Here is a 16,458-nt window from a genome sequence, read left to right as displayed (position 1 = left end):
AAATAGTTTACTCATCATGGCTACTGCCTCCTTGGATAATTTGAGCACAAAAGTAGCCACAAAAGCAGCCACAAAAGCAACATTTTGAATAATAAACACTAACTGCTTATCTAATTGCCCGGTAACTTATTAGTGATAGAAAAAGCTGAGACTTTTCTTTTTCAGTTTAAATGGCGACAACAGACACTCACCTTCAGTATTGACTCAGAGCAGATAGTGAGAATCTGGCGAAAAGCCCTGTTGTAAACCAGAACGTTGATGCTTTTCTCATGTGTCTGTGGCACCTGTCTTGTATTTTGTATCATATAAGTAAGCGGATAAATATTAATGACTGTTGAACCTGCACAGGGTGAGAGGAGTGAGAATATACACATTTCACGTATAGTATCAGTTACTTTCCTTGGATACAAAAATGATTTTATGTAAACCATAGGGTTCACTTGAGAATCTGTTCCCTAAACCAGAAAACATTCACACATACTCCCCACACAGCACCAGTTAAACAATGGCTAAGTGTTTACCTGCCTTAAAGAACCACCTGCCCACCTTTGAGGGGATTGATACCCTGACTCCAAATCATTAGAATTCATAAATACTCCAGTCTCAGAGTGGGTTGGCGTATAATGGAATGAACCCAAATAAATAAAACTCTAATTGGCAGATATAACACTAAAATAAATTCTGATGCCTGCTTTCTTAGAGATAAAGCAATTAAATAAAGCAGGCAATTATGATGTCTTTTCAGTACCTTCCTTTATACGGCACTGCAGGTCTGAGTGGTGTTTTCCAGACACATTTCAGTGCTCTCGGTTCAGAAGGGTTTCAAAGATAGATGGAGACGACAAGACAAAAGAAAGGACAAGGTTTCTACAATGCAGTCTCACATGCCAGACTACACATGCAGCCTCCTACTGCAGTTCTGGCATTACTATGGTTCTACCAGCAGAGGAGCAGCAGTCAGCAGTCCGTATGCAGCGAAGGATGAAATTGCCTAATACTTGGTGTAAGTTCAGGCATAGAGGCCAGCAGCTTGGAAAAGGCAAAGAAGGAACGCTATGGCATTATTCAAATGAAGCATGAAGGTGAGCCATGATGTATGGATGATAGTGAACAACTGAAAGTCTCCTCGAGACACAGCAAGGAGAATTAATTCACCCACATTTAACCTCAGTCTCCTGCCCTCTCCAGGGGCAAGGAGACATTCGCTTAGCCTTTTAATGGAATCATTAACAGGGTCCAGGACCAGATTTTTACATATATTTAGGCACTGCTCCAATCATTATTTATAAAGGCAAAGTATCTCATTTTGTCAAGGATTTATCAATGTAAAATCTCTACATTGGTAAGCCTTGAAAATCTCACTAACTTAAATTTGAACTGAAGAGTGTATCTGTATCCTTAAGTGCTTAAAAATCTTTTAAAATTAGACTGATTGATTATTATTCTGGGCATTTTTAAAATAAGACTAGAAGCTCAAGTTTCTTAAGCTTTGCAGTGCTTACCAAATGCCTAAATAAGAAAAACAGTTTGTGATGTCTAGTCCAATGTATATATTTAGGCTTCTAAAATAAGATTATTTGCACAAAGATTCATCAGAAATTGTCAGGTCACTGAAAACACAGTGTCTCACATTCATCTTCTCAGATTTGAGAAGATTTGTGCCTTGGTTCCTAATCCAAGGACGGAAAAAGCTGTCTCCAAAGACTGTGACCTTATTTGCTTGGTATGTTCCAGGCCTCTATAGCCCCAAAACAGGGTCAAAGTTGTTTTTTTTTTAAGTGTCTAGGTCTCTGTGGCAGACAAACCCAGCCAGTTTCCAGAGTCTCTGCCTTTAGATACAGAAGGCTAACATCCTTTGTGACACCTGCAAAGCTCTGATCCCTCGGAAGTTCAAGGCCCCCTGTTAGAGAGTCAGGAAACAGAGCCCAGAAGCCTTAGGATGAGTTCCCACAACATTTTGTTCCTGACCAATTGAACCGTGCATCTGTTGACACCACAGATTGTGAGGCTTTCTGTAGCTACTGAATACACTGCTTGAATACACTTGTGAGGGCTCCACACAGAGTATCCTTTGCTGCTTTGATCTCCGACTGGGAAGAGGATATTACAGAAATAGGCAGGGGAAGATCAGCATCTTAGTAGCTCTGAAGAAATTACAAGGCTACAGAACAGTATCTGTAGTTTAATTTTTTTAAGCAGGGCTCACCTTGCCTTCAGAGAAGCTTTTCTCACTTCCTCAGGTTCCTGCTGTTAATGCTGCATATATTTTGCGTATTTCTATATCAAAATTAGCACCATATATGACCCACATTAAAATGGTCATGATGTACAAATACCCTTACCTCCCAGTATTCTGTACATCTCACATATATTATTCCTGTATGCAACTTCAGTTGTATGTAATCACAAACATAATTGCATTCTAGGAGAAGGGACATGATCTCACACATCAGCTGCAGTAACATACCAGTGATAAGCGTGCCATGATCATTGTCAAATACCATGGCAAAGGTCTCCATCTCTCCAGGACTCCCTTGATCATCATGAAAGACTTGCAGCAGTGAAAGGGTCTGTATATCCCACACTCTAAATATCTAGAGGGAGACAGGGAGGAGAAAGTCTAGTACTGTATCATGATGGGATTTTCAACTACTTTTTGTTTCTGTGACAGTAATGTTATAGCTGCCAATGAAAATCACATTGTTAAGCATGCTACATCCCAAAACAATGAAGACAAATACCAAAAGTATCTGTATCCCCATTTTACTAAGGATAAAAGGCACAGAAAGACTGGCTTTTGTAATCTTGACCTGACAAGTCCACAACAGAACCAGATCTGAGAACTGGTTCTACTCCTCAATGGCAAGATGACTCCATTGTGTCATACTTTTCTGTAACATACAGATAAATGCCAGTGGTTTAAAAGCTTGTATTTGAACAGACCTATCAAATGGTGTGCAACAATGCAAAGATAAATTTCAGAGGGTTCCCGATAAAGGAATTCCTGAAATCTTTGACTGACAGGAGATGTTGGCACAAAGTAGAATCAGGACACACTGTGGAAGGATCATTTTTATGCATATATATAGTTCTTTTGCTCTCCATAAGCAAATGCTTTTGATCAAAGTGGTGGTACTATCCTGTAAGGAACACTAGATGTGTTAGATATATTTGTTCTTACTTTCAGTTTCAATAGAAAGCAAAGCATTTGCTTTAAACTCTGAATTACTTAAGAGTTAATTACTCGAGAATTACGTTAGCAGCACTTATTCATTCTGCCTGATCAAAAGCTGTGTTGAATTTACCGCTATCCCATGCAAACTGCTCTTAATCCTGCAAGAAATCATTATTTAATTTCTCAGATCCCATGGCTTTTACTGTAGTTTATTTTGCTGCAAGATAATCTTACTGTGATCTGAAAGTTATCCTGTCATCACATCTGCCTGCAATTCTCATTCTGCTGCCAAAGCTGTGGTGAGTTTTATATCGGCGAGTTATTTGTATTCCTTCAATTGCGTTATTAAAAGGTGAGGCTGCATTTCTAATTAGGATTTTAACACAAGGACACATGTCAGTACAAGGCTGCCATCAGTATTGGGAGTGTTGTGGGTGTTGACAGAAGTCATTGAATCCTTGGATGAATACTCCATATAATGCAAGTCCATAAAACACACGACAAACCCATGACATATTCAACTGACTTTGATACCTGAGCACTGTCTCAGACAGAAATTTCACATGAGAAGGTTTGAAAAAGGAAATCCAGTTGAACAGAAAAAAATTATTAAACTGTTCATCCAGCTAAGCGTAGACCAGCAAAAATAGAAGGAAAAATGGGTGATGAAATTTCAGAAAGTTAGGGCAATGTTGCAGGTTGATGTCCAAGCACAGTTCTGGCACAGTCACAATTAGAGCTTGTAAAACCAGCTGAAAGAACTGAAGATTAATTAGAAGTTGGTATCTGTGGGGATACTTTAGTGAATAAGTAAGTCACTGAACAGAGATACAATGACCTTTCCACAGGCATCACCCAGATCTGTTACAAAATTAGTGAAATTATACAGAACAAAACTGAAGACAAACAGTTCTAATAATCTCATGGACTATTCAAGTTAAAGTGATTGACAACTGAAAAATAAATTCGACGTTTTATTAAAGCAATAAAAGATGATTTTGCAGCACAAGTGAATACAAGTAAGAGCCTCTTTCACTATTTCTTGCTGGTTGTTGCTGGTACTGCATTAAGAAGATGCTGTCACTTTAAGTGACAGCCAAAACCTGGACTCATCACACTATTCATTAATCTCTTCTATTCCTCCTGGTCTTATTCCTTTCCTTCTCCCTTCCCATGGGCAGAGATGGGGAGATTACGTAAACTACCATTCCACATGAGTAACTCCCACACAAGGCATCACCAGCGTGGCCGGGAGATAAAATGTCACTGCTGTTCATCTGCACCAGCACACATGACTGTGCGTGAATTCATGCACAAAAAGTGGCAACAAAAGGAAGGCTTCTTTAGAATTAGGAGGTGACTAGGGGCAGTTGCCTTAGGAAAGCATTGTTAACTGTTCTACTTATTTAAGAACTTCTCACAGCAGCCTGACAAGTGCCAGGAATCCCTGCAGCCATCCGAAAACATATTCTCCGTGGCAAGATGCTTCTAGACTGTGCCTTCTGAAATCACAGAATACAGACTAGATACAAGCACACAAAACGCATAGGAAGAGAGGAGAAGGAGTTTGGAGAGAAGGTGCCTTAGGTGCTTGTGGAAACAACTTCTTGCTTTCTTCCCGCTGTTCCCACCTTACAGGAAAAGCTGACTCACATTACAGCAATGTTTTATCTACAGCACTGGCTTACATTAATGAAGAACTTGTGCTAGCAGAATTTGCCTTGACCCACAGATGTACCTTTTTCAAGAGCACAGCAGGGATTCTTGCCTATGTTCACAGATTGTGGCCAGCCTCCTTCACACAGCTGGGGCATTCGAGGATGCATGCTGCCTCTCTTTCCTATCTCAGCTGCAACAGCTTCAGCAAACTATGCTATTAACCCCTCCAGGACCACAGTCTGGATCAGTTCCTTCTGTTCTGGGGTGTTCTTCTTGTGTCTTTCATTTTTCAACCCAATGGCAAAAACCACATAATTACAGATGGATTTTCCATACACACTAAGAAAAATTTGGAATGAAATCCCTCCAGAATTCACGGGGAGTTTTTGCCAAAGTCTTCTGAGATCCCTTAAAAAATTTAAATGTGTGTATTTACATACATAAACACTGTTATCTCAAGCACCTCTTTGCTTCAATCCCTGAAACTCAGAACATAGGACATAGGACATAGGAAAAAGCCTGAACTGTCTTTTCCACCTGGTTTAAAGCCTTGTGTTTTATGAGCATATAAAACCAGCAACACCTCTCCTATTTGTCTTAATAGACACACAGAGACAGACAAGGAGCAAAAGATTCATCTTACCAACTAAAATGGGAACAGCAGAGAGAGACAAAGAAAGATGGGAAATGGGGCAAAACAAAATTGGTAAATATTTTACATGGTCTCAGTACAATAAAGTTGCAGCTCAGGAACACTTATCTCCTGCTGAGTTGTTACAAGGCAGCCACTGTGGAAACATCCTTTAACTTTGGAAGAAGTGAATCCTCTTCTGCCTCTTCCTGTCTGTAATTAATCAAGATAGAAAAGGAGAAAAGTCCTCGAGGATTTGCTGACATCCTGCCCCATCCCCCCACCAGTCGAAAGATAATCCCTTGGGATTACTGCTAGTTAGAAAGTGAGTTTACAACACTGCTCTAAAGAAAGTATCTCAACTCTCAAGAGAAAACAATAACTCCTTTTACTGGTTCCAAACTCTCACATCCTGCTGATACTTTTTGTAAGTTAAGGAAAATATATTTTTTGAAAAAGATATTTTTCCTCAGTTTCACAGAATGGTGATGCTGCAAGACTTCAAAACAATTTATGAAAAAACACTTCTGCAGGAAAATCCAAAATCCAACCACTCTTGGGGAAGAAAGAATTTGCACTGGCCAGAGCATTTGCTGTAGGCATAGGCCGGAAGAGTAAGGAACAATTAAAGCTGATTTTCTGTTGAAGGGTTTATTTTATCTTCCCCTATCATACTGTTCAGCTGTTTCAGGGGGGTCATTAAAGGCTCCATTGGTGTAAGTGAAAAAATTTACAAATTCATACAGAACATTTGAGCCTCCACAGACAAAAATCACCAGGCGTGAAGCAGAGGTCAAACTGCAGTACTGCTTGCAGTGTTATTTAATATGTTATCTGCAGAGACTGCTGTCGTGTGTCCTGTGACCCCTGAAGGTGATCCTGCAGAGTACCACAACTCCTTGTGGTTATAAGATTTAGGAACAAATTGATTTAAATGGGATTACTTGTGAGGCTAAGACAAGGAGGATTTAGCTCTAAGCATATTAATGCAATGTGGTGCAGCAGATGGTATTATAACCAGTGTCTTATTGAGAAAGTAATTTGGTGAAGTTCAGAATTATGAACATTTCAAATCACTTCCTCAGATGGTACCATTAACCTGGTAATATATAAGGTTACTTCCCTTTTCCCAAACATGAAGGAAAGCTGGAAAGAAACCAGACTGGGTAATATGCAACAGTAAATCTAATTATATAGGGATAAGACTGCAAGATATTTACTGGGTACTATGCAATGATTGAGAGTGTGTGAAGGCTCTGTATGCCTGTCAGTACCCTGTGCTGATAGGAGTCCTACCTGACCCCAAATACAAAGATAAAATAACCCTCAACACTTCTGGAGAACAGTTTCAGGGGAATTTAGACATAAACAGGAAGCTAGAGGTATAGGACAGAGGAGATTGCCCATGAACACCTGGACTAGAAGAGCTCAAAAATCAGTTAGGTTCCTCCTGTAATACTTCAGCCAATCTTAGAATGATGTTCTCACCTTACACATAGTGTTTGCAGTAATTTTCAGGTATGTAGCACCTCATTTACATTTTGAAGATCTCCCTTTTTCTTCCTTCCCCCATAGGAAAGCAACCAGAAAACTATAGGTCTGAAAAATTTATTTTTAATATAGCTTAAACCCTAGGCCTCAATTTGCTGGTAGAAGAACTACAGAAATCAGAACGGGCTGAGGATAGATCTAGCTCAGTTTCTAACTGCAGCAAATACAGGACAACCCATTCATGAAGGAAATTTGTGTATTCTCAGATATACTGAGAAACAAAACATCATTTTGCAAAGATACAATCATAGCTAGGACGGATACTTTCCTCAAACAGTAGAGCTGCTTGCTGATTGTAAGCGTGCATGTGTATTACACACTGCGTAAGTCTAAGAACTAGAAAAGGAAAACGTAGGTTTGAGCCAAAAAAGCCCATTTGATATTAGGTCTAATCCTTTTTTCACAGAATCGCAGAACAGTTGAGGTTGGAAGGGACCCTCTAGAGGTCATCTTGTCTAACCCTGCTGTTCAAGTGGGGCCACCTACAGCAGGTTGCCCAGGACCATGTCCAAATGGATTTGGATTATCTCCAAGGATGGAGAATCCATAACCTCTCTGGGCAACCGGTGCTAGTGCTCACAGTACAAAAAAGTGTTTCCTGATGTTCAGACATGTTTCAGTTTTCATTGGCTCTTTTCCTGTCACTGGGCACCACTGAAAAGAGCCTGGCACCGTCTTCTTTGTACCCTTACTTCTGATATTTATATACACTGGTGAGATCTCCCCTGAGTCTTCTCTTCTGTAGGCTAATTTTGTAGGGTTTGGAAAATGGGACAGAAAATAGCAGAAAATCAAGTAAGTAACATGAAAAGCCAGAAGAATAATAGTCAATGTTCTTAAAGGATTATGCAATATAAGAGGAGAATAAAAATCTTAATATCTGGGAGGAGCAAATAAACCAAAGAGAATAAAAGCACAGCAGCAAGGAAAGGATTAACTTTGACTTTCAAAGCAGTATAGGAAAAATGTATCTGATATAGATGTGGCCACATAATTTCTGTGAATGATGACTGGAGCAGATTTCCCAAATGCTTCTTTTTCAAATTATCTCAATTAAATTTAATATTGTTGATATACAGTACATCCAGTAACAGTCGTGATGAGCAATGGTTTGACATAAATTAAAAATTGTGCTTCCAGCTCAGCTGCTCTCATTTTTCGGGAAGACCAATGACTGTATCATAAATATATTCTTTAAACAATGTCACATGCTTTCAAAATAGGTTAGATAAACATCCACACTAACCTACACAGACACTGATACGATCACCTGCCCGATTCCAGACAGGCAAAAGACATTTGCAACTTCCCATTGGGATGTCACACAGCATGTTTGCCATTAAGCAGACCTGAAGAGAGAGGACTGAAGACTGATAACATTAAGGTGTATTTGCAAAAGTCAGAAATAAGAAAATTAATAATATATCGTACCTCCCTTTATCCTACCTGAAACACTAAAACTCTGTCTTTGGGTTCTGTAAGAATAAATCTAACATATATACGTATATATAACAGACTTAATTTGGTATGGGTTTATTTCAGCAAAGAAGTGTTTCTGTGCATGCATCAAATTGGCTGCATCAGTTTTTTAAGAAATCATGAATGGAATTGAAACTCTGTCATGCCCCAGAATGGAGACGCAAGAAATCACCCCATTTATTGCACTACTCTCCTGCTGTGTCTAAATGTGTGCAGCATTCTTTCGATATTAGCTGCCAAAAAATAAAATTATTTTTAAAGGGAAAAAGACCGAAGAACATTTCCTTCCCTGATTTAAAATAAAGGTTTTTAGTTGTTCACAAACGAGTCTGTACAGTGGTATAAAGGCTGGGAATATACTCCTTGCCCTAGTCCTACTGATGATCAAAAAAACCTGAGATTATTTTTACGCATTGAAGCCTGCAGACTCAAATCTTGCTTACCTGACTCACTTAAGAGGTCTAATTCAACCAAACCCACTACTGGTGGTGGTCTAGTAAAATCAATGGAACAACTGGTGTGGCAAATTTTGGCTTACTGACTTCCACTGACAACTCAGGTAGGCAAGACATGAAGTTGCAGCCTCCACTGTTCTAGTTGTGGATCCCCACTCTGCACTAAGTGAGAGAGAACAGTTGTCACTGCTGCAGAGACTTCAGTACAAGGGCTATGCAGTCTGGTTCCACAGCGCGTTATGAGGGTAAGATCATCTTTCAGATAATGCTCTGCTTCCTGCCACATCTCTAGGTTTAATAGCCCCCGTCTCTATAGTGTTTTTCCTTTCCTCAAGGCTTCCTGACTGCATTCAAAGAGTTCTGTAGTAAGAAAAAAACGAAGTAATAAATACTTCAGGCTGCAGAATAAGAATGGGCAAATATAGAGAGGAAGGGGCAATGAAAGGCTGACATAAAGGAGAAGAAATAAACATAGCAGAGATTTCCTGTGCAGCGTTCTTCTATCCAGGCTGGACTGTCAGGTCAGTTTTCCATTATTTCTTTACCCCTACAGATTGCTCTCCTATTGCCATACACTCCGCAGAACTAATTCGTCAGCCAATTGGGATCATTTAAAAAAAAAAAAAAACTCCAAATTTTATTAATTGCTCTCCTATTGCCATACACTCCGCAGAACTAATTCGTCAGCCAATTGGGATCATTTAAAAAAAAAAAAAACTACCAATTTTTATTAAATTACAGTATTTGTAGAAAAACACTGTAGTGCCAATGTAGTACCTGTGCAGATCAAGCACCTTTATACAGGACAGTCTTGCCTCGCCTGGCTTGAAATATCCAACTCATGTCATGGTTCATTGTCTGTCTAGTGTATCGTGAAGCATCTGAGGGTGCTGCTTAGCTGTAATTCCAAGCCCAAAGGTAGCACTTTTTAAAGGACTTAAATATTCCACCAGCTTTTCTCCTCAATAAAAAAAGATACTGCTTCAGTGCTTGAATAAACCATATTATTTTACTTTTTACTCCCTCAGACCTAAGAGAAAAGGTTTAACAGTGGGAAATACATCACTCATTCCTCTTTTTATAACACCCAAATGATACATATCAATGAAATTACAGCCATAAATCAAACGAAGAGGCTGTTGCAGCCATTTTGGAGAAAATGTTTCCTGAAAACTGGGTTAGTGGCTTCTACAGAGTAATTCCATTCAAAGAGTTATACACATTTTTACTTACAGTTAAATACGTAACATTTTCATGCCAATAACCTAATCTATGAATGAAATATGCTGACACTTCAGCAAAGAGCTCATGTCTTATATGAAAACCTGAGTCTGTATTTTGGCAATGACACAAAGGACAAGTCAATACTTTCAAACAAATTTAACGGTATTTCCTTTCGGGAAATATTTTCGAATAAAACATAAGTCAATACAGACACACTGTAAGTGTAGTTGTGATGAATGGAGTTTCTGTTGGTCTGTGGTATATAATTTAACACAGAGAATAGTTTGTGTTTGTGGGAAATTTCAGCATGGGATTTAGAACATGTTCTTACGATGACGAACGAGTCCCACATTACCTTTAAGGCCTTCACAACCTGGAAGATCAGGAACAAATTTATTTCCAGGAATATTATACTCTGAAGCAAGTCCAACAGCACAGAATCCCTGCCTATCCCCTACTCTCTTCCCCAGTGTCACTACTATGGAAATACTAATTATATGACTAAAGGACACAGAAATTATTTACAAATCTATGGCTCTGCCTCATTTGTGGATATTCTTATATTATAAAACCAAGAAAGTAAGTTAAAATTCTGTGATTTAAAAAATTAAATACACGTATAATATTTTAATAGTTGCCTGATAGCAGTTTACTAATAATTTGTTCCATTGAGGCATCCTTATAATATTGGATCAAACAAAATGCTCATGTTCTGGACTAGTTTAAGGAATCTTCATTTTCTTAAATGAAACCATCATTTGAATTCAAATTCAAAAATATTTTCTTAATTGTTGTCATAATAATAAGTTCATTTTGTTATTACTGGCTCAGGGCAATCTGTTTTCAGTTAAATTAAATATCACAGAAGATGTCTTCAGTGTTTTCCAGAAAGCTGTATTGCACACTGGACAAAATGCCCCAGTGTAAATAAGAAGTCTGCTCAAAACAATTCACATGAATTCCAAGTTTCAGCGCAATATGTCCTGGGCTTGTCTGCCACCAAATACAGTTCTGATTTTTGACAACCAAATGAGTGTGCTCTCTCTGCAGATCTTCTGAGGTCTACCACAAACCCCCTCACTCCACCCCCCAAAAAAACCCCAACTAAAAGCCAAAAACTAAACCAAAGTGTTTAGAAGACAGCACTGCTCAGACAGGAGGTGTTTCCCATGCTAACAAACAGAACGGCTCTGGGTAAGAGTAATGAAAACCTTTGATATTATTTTTCTTTCACTGGACATATTTAACTGATGCTCATTTTACATGACCTCATGATTCTAGAAAGATGCGAGAGCTAGTGACTAATTCAGCACTGGCATGGCTATTTTTCTCCATGCAAACCAAGAAACCATGATATATATGTTTCAGATCTTTTAGAAGCGATTGTAGAAAGATCCAGACTTACCTCCAGCTGTCTATGCATTAGATTGCAAAACACCACTTTGACTGGTTAAGAATGAAGGAGGGCCAATGTGATCTTTGTTGTTTCTTGAAGAATATCTATATCAAGATCATCCATATTAATTTTATTGTAGTAGAGCTGTACTTCTGGTTTTTATACTTAGTTTACACCACTAGATAAACAATCAGTATTTCCTTTAGGATTAGCTTATATACAGAGGGACTGACAGAAACAAGACTAATTGATTTCAAATGTGTGAGCCTCAGATTTTTTTTGTTTTACCACAGACAGTGCTGAGAGCACAACGTCTATAGCTAACCTTGACCAAAGTACTCAGGTCAAGTGCTGCAATGGTACATGTAGATTTTACCATTATATCTGAACTGTACAGTACACTGAAACAAAAATGTGCTGCAGTTTATCCCAGAATCCTTGCTCCCTGAAAATCTGGATGGGAACCTGGAAAAGTGCTGCAAATCTCTGTTTTGTTCATGTCTAGGCTCATTTCAGTGGAAATAACTGTGCTGGGATATAGGGTGCAAAAAATGGAATGCACATTGGTCCTTATGCTAAGTGGGGATGATGCAGTCAATTTTTGAACCAGGATGAGAAAGCTGGACAGAATTCTTGAAATTCAGTTTAGACAAGCCTGACATTATGAGCTACTATAATGAAGACTGTGGTGCATAAGAATACAGTTTAAAGATAACAATCCAGAGAGTCCTTGCATTTTACTTTTCAGCAAAGTAATGTCAACACACAGTGTAGCAAAGTCTATGTTAAAACAATTGCCAGTCAAGTTCTCCAGTTCATTCAGGAAGTGGAGTGCACATTTATCATAACAAATAAAGGCTAAACTATCCTCTGCTGAATGAATGTAACTCAGGCAGTTTCTGCAGTGTTTTTAATCCTTGTTTATGTGATTACAAATTAGAGAATTTCAGCTTGTGTATCATTTAGAGCCTTAGTCTTCTGCTGAGAGAGGTGGGAGGTTTATGCAGACTGTCCAAGTTGGTAAGCATCTGTATACTGGAGAACTGTATTTACTAAGGGCTGCCTAAATCCAACCCTTTCAGAGCTCTGCTCTGTCCTTTTTCTCCCTTCCTCTGTACCTCCCTCCCTCCCTCACCTACCACATACACATGGGACTTCTCTGTAGACACAAGTGACCAGCTGAATAATCTGTACTTTTGGAATCATCTATGTAACTCACAAATTTAAGTCATATGAAGAGATTCGGGCAGTGTCAGAAGAAGTTGACTGAAGTCCAGTCAGACCATCCAGCAGCAGATGAAAAGTAAGCAGAACAGTCCTCTAAAATGAAGCACACGTACCTTGAATAAAACAAGTGCTGTGTAGCTCTAATTGATCCTTGGTATATTCAACAGTTTGGATTTCCAGATAATCAGACTGCCTTTTTTTTTTTTTTTTAAATTTTGCAAAAATTGCAGCTGCGGAAAACACTTGAAATACTTCAGTGATCAAATGAATTGCTTGCACACAGTTCAAGTAAAACATATGCTAAAAGGCCTTAAAACAAAAAAGCAACAATATAATTCCACAATTAAGTTTCAGTACTGGGACAATCTCCCTCAGCGTGTAACATTGACCTTTGTGTTAAAGCCTCTCACTTATTTCTATTTATAATTTTTTGACATATGGTTAAAGAGGTGGTCTTAAAAATTAGCATAATACAAAATACTAAAATGTATGTCTGCTTTCCTAAACTTCTTGGATAACTTCAGAGAGGCATTTGTTTTGTATCTTGGCCATTGTGTTGCATGAGATGTTTCTTTTGATATTTGCTTAACACGCTGATGCCTCCCTACCCTCCTGGCTCCACTCTTTGTTTTCCATGCTCTGGGATGTTAAGACTGGTAGAGCTAACAATCCTGTAAACTGGCTCTTCCACTGTAATAAAAATCCCCTGTGATTTCCATTTTTTTACTCTAGTACTGTAGCACCATGGCATAGGATTGGTTCATTTTTACATTTCTGTACAAACTGTGGCATACATTAATGTTTTATAGTATGGAACTAAGGCTAATACCATCAACTGAATCCCCTAGTTCTCTTGTAAAAGATGTGTAGCATTTGTGGTAACTTTAAAACCGTTCACTGGAGATTTTAAATGCCCTAACTTAGCCATTACTTCTTCAGACAGCAAACCTTTCCTGCAACACAAGTCTAAAACCAAAAGCCAATGTGATCCCTTACTTTTGAACTCAGTAGTATAAATCTATTACATATGGGCTGCAGAGATACTCTCGTGAGTACATTTGTATATGGCTTTTCAGTCTTTAAAGTCCTTTGAGGTCAAATGAGGGTAAAACAAGGTAGTAAAATTCTTTGAATCCTAGTTTTAAACCATTTTTACACTTTAGAGAGTGTACACTATAGAAAGTTAATATTACATGCAAAATACACCAAAGAAAAATGACTACTAAAAGACTGACTATTCAATTTTCTTAAATACAGTCAGAAAGAATATGCTTTCTAGCTTTCAGCCTCCATGGATGTTGGTTCCCAGAAATGCAGCTCACATAATATCTTAAAAGCCATCTACCCAACAGTAACTCTTGTTGTTGTTGTTCATAAAGCAATAGGTAACAGATCATAGGAAATGACAAATTATTGCAATTCTAGGCAGTGGAAGGTAAGTGCAATATAGGCAGTCTAACTTAAACAAGAAAAGAGTTTAGGAATTCTTTTCTCTGAAAGTTTCCTAAATATATTTCACAAGAATATCTCCTATTCCCATTGTCCAGCCCTTCCCATTGTCTGACCCATGGGCCAGGAACAAAGGCAAGGACATTTAGCATATTACCCTAATGTCAAAATATTTTAGGAATTTAACAGATATAATCTACCTCTTTAGCAATTAAGGTGCCTTCCTGCAGCAGGAAAGATGTGGGATGCCCACAGGATCCACTGAGCCCAGTACTGAACATCACCAGTATGTGTCAGCTTACAAGAGAAGTGATGGAGGAAGAGAATGATAGATACAAAACAGTTTCTTAATTCAGACATGCATATTATTCCACAAAATACTGCAGTGGCTTATGCCAAGGCCAGGTCTCCTTGAGTAGTGAAAATTTAATAAACTGTTTGTGTATCATGTATTTCTCAAGTCCTTTAAAGAACAGCTAAAAATAGAAGTTTACCTACTGTAACATGTAAAGTTTTTTGTGTTCTTCTTGTATGTACCAAAAATCCCCGTCTTTCTTTAACTTTCCCTGGTTTTCTGATAGAGGCTATGATTGTCCACCTGTGAAACTAAAACTTCCTCACTACAGTCACTTATGTCAGTAAATGAGGACTGTCTTGCTTGGTGAGAATAAAGAAACTAAACTCGACTGGGAATGTGATGCTGTTGTCATTCACATCTAACTTCCTGAAGGAAATGGAAACAAACAGCATTCAGAATATACAGACATTTGCATTTCTGACAGAGGCCTTGACAGTATAAAGAATACCCCAGTCTGTGAATACACATCTGCCTAAAGAACATAGCGTTTAACCTGACAGTGGCAGGAGAAAAACTACAATCTCCTTTAAGGTTCTGTCATCAGAGGAAACTATTTTCCTAGTCCATTAGACTTAGGTTTGCCTTTATGATGCTGTTTTGTAGCTTTGTAAAAGCATAAAAATATCTTTACAGTAAGTCAAGAAAATTGTCAATATAGTTCAAAAAAAGAAGCTATAAAGTATAAAATCAGTCTGAGCACTCAAACGGGTAATACAACAATTACAAATCTTAATTAAAGAAAAAGTATCCCCTAGTTTTTACCTTGTTCTGTATTTTTAGCTGAAAATTAGAATGATAACAGAGCTTTTATTTCAATATGAATATCAGACATGTTTTAAGTTAAGTTAAATTTTGGGAATAATGAGAAAAACTATTAATTTAATTTTCCTAAGCTTTTCTCTAGTTCTGCTATTCTGTCAAGCAGCTAATGCAACATCTGTTGAATATAAAGAGATTGTTTCCCTTGGTTACAATGCTTCCATGATATTGCTATAACTTATTTTTGGTGGAGATATATATAGGCTCTCCTTGTTTTGCTTCAGCAGCCTCCTATATCACAGTCACTAAAAGATGAAAACAAAATAGAGACAACTATTTTGATTTTTATTGTGCTAGGCAGCTTGGAAAGCAAACTGGTCTTTGTTTATCAGGTGGAAACAAATTATGTGTTTAATGCAACATTGGAAGTTCCCTGGGAAGTTGCACAGTTTTGTATAATATCCAGTTCTTGTCTATACAAACACAAATGTGCTTTAACTGGGTTGGGAGCAATCCTGTTACCGCTGACCTTCCTCTGCTATACATGTGTATACCATGTATCATCTACAGACTGTAAACTCTTTGAGGCACAAAGTGATTGTCAATTTATTTGTGAAGTCCTTTAGACCTCTCTGTATGAGAAGCCTTCTTTTTTGATATACTTTTCAACTGTGACCACAAGGTTTACCTGATTTTTGAAAGTCTAGGAATTTATCTCTATTTATTTTTATTTTTTGAGAAGTATAATTCCTGTCTTATAACAGCACTGTTTAAAGACACCTAGCTACATAGCTTTTAATTAAAACATACTTTCACATATTCATTTTCATGTACAAGTGATCTTACTGATGTCATTAGCACAATTCAGCTACGTTTAGTTAAGGTAAGGTGTCCACATACTTGGAGACTTTTAAATAGATTTTCCTTCTCTCTGTGTCAACATACTGAATCACAGAAAGCCCCAGAATGGACCTCAAGAGATCTACTCATTTACTGCCCCAGGGGCTTCATCCTTGGTTGCTTTTCTGTAAATATTGTCACGTACATTCATTTCCCTTCAGTCATCTTACGTCTTATTCCATTTTTCCTACATTT

General features: G+C 38.0%; 1 protein-coding gene across 1 annotated transcript in view; it reads right to left on the bottom strand.

Moving 5' to 3' along the window:
- The window catches only part of WDR64 (WD repeat domain 64), a gene marked incomplete at both ends in the record, with an annotated part of 53,599 nt that overhangs the window by 15,570 nt on the left and 21,571 nt on the right, over positions 1 to 16,458 (bottom strand). The window contains 2 exons of the mRNA XM_010137468.1: positions 192 to 340; positions 2,468 to 2,594. Coding sequence (XP_010135770.1) covers positions 192 to 340; positions 2,468 to 2,594 — 276 coding nt within the window. The remainder of the gene's footprint in view (positions 1 to 191; positions 341 to 2,467; positions 2,595 to 16,458) is intronic.

This window comes from Buceros rhinoceros, unplaced genomic scaffold, assembly GCF_000710305.1.
Source record: "Buceros rhinoceros silvestris isolate BGI_N320 unplaced genomic scaffold, ASM71030v1 scaffold3246, whole genome shotgun sequence".
NCBI classification, from domain to species: domain Eukaryota; kingdom Metazoa; phylum Chordata; class Aves; order Bucerotiformes; family Bucerotidae; genus Buceros; species Buceros rhinoceros.
Note: the sequence above shows the minus strand (reverse complement) of the source record. Positions and strands in the feature narration are given on the sequence as shown.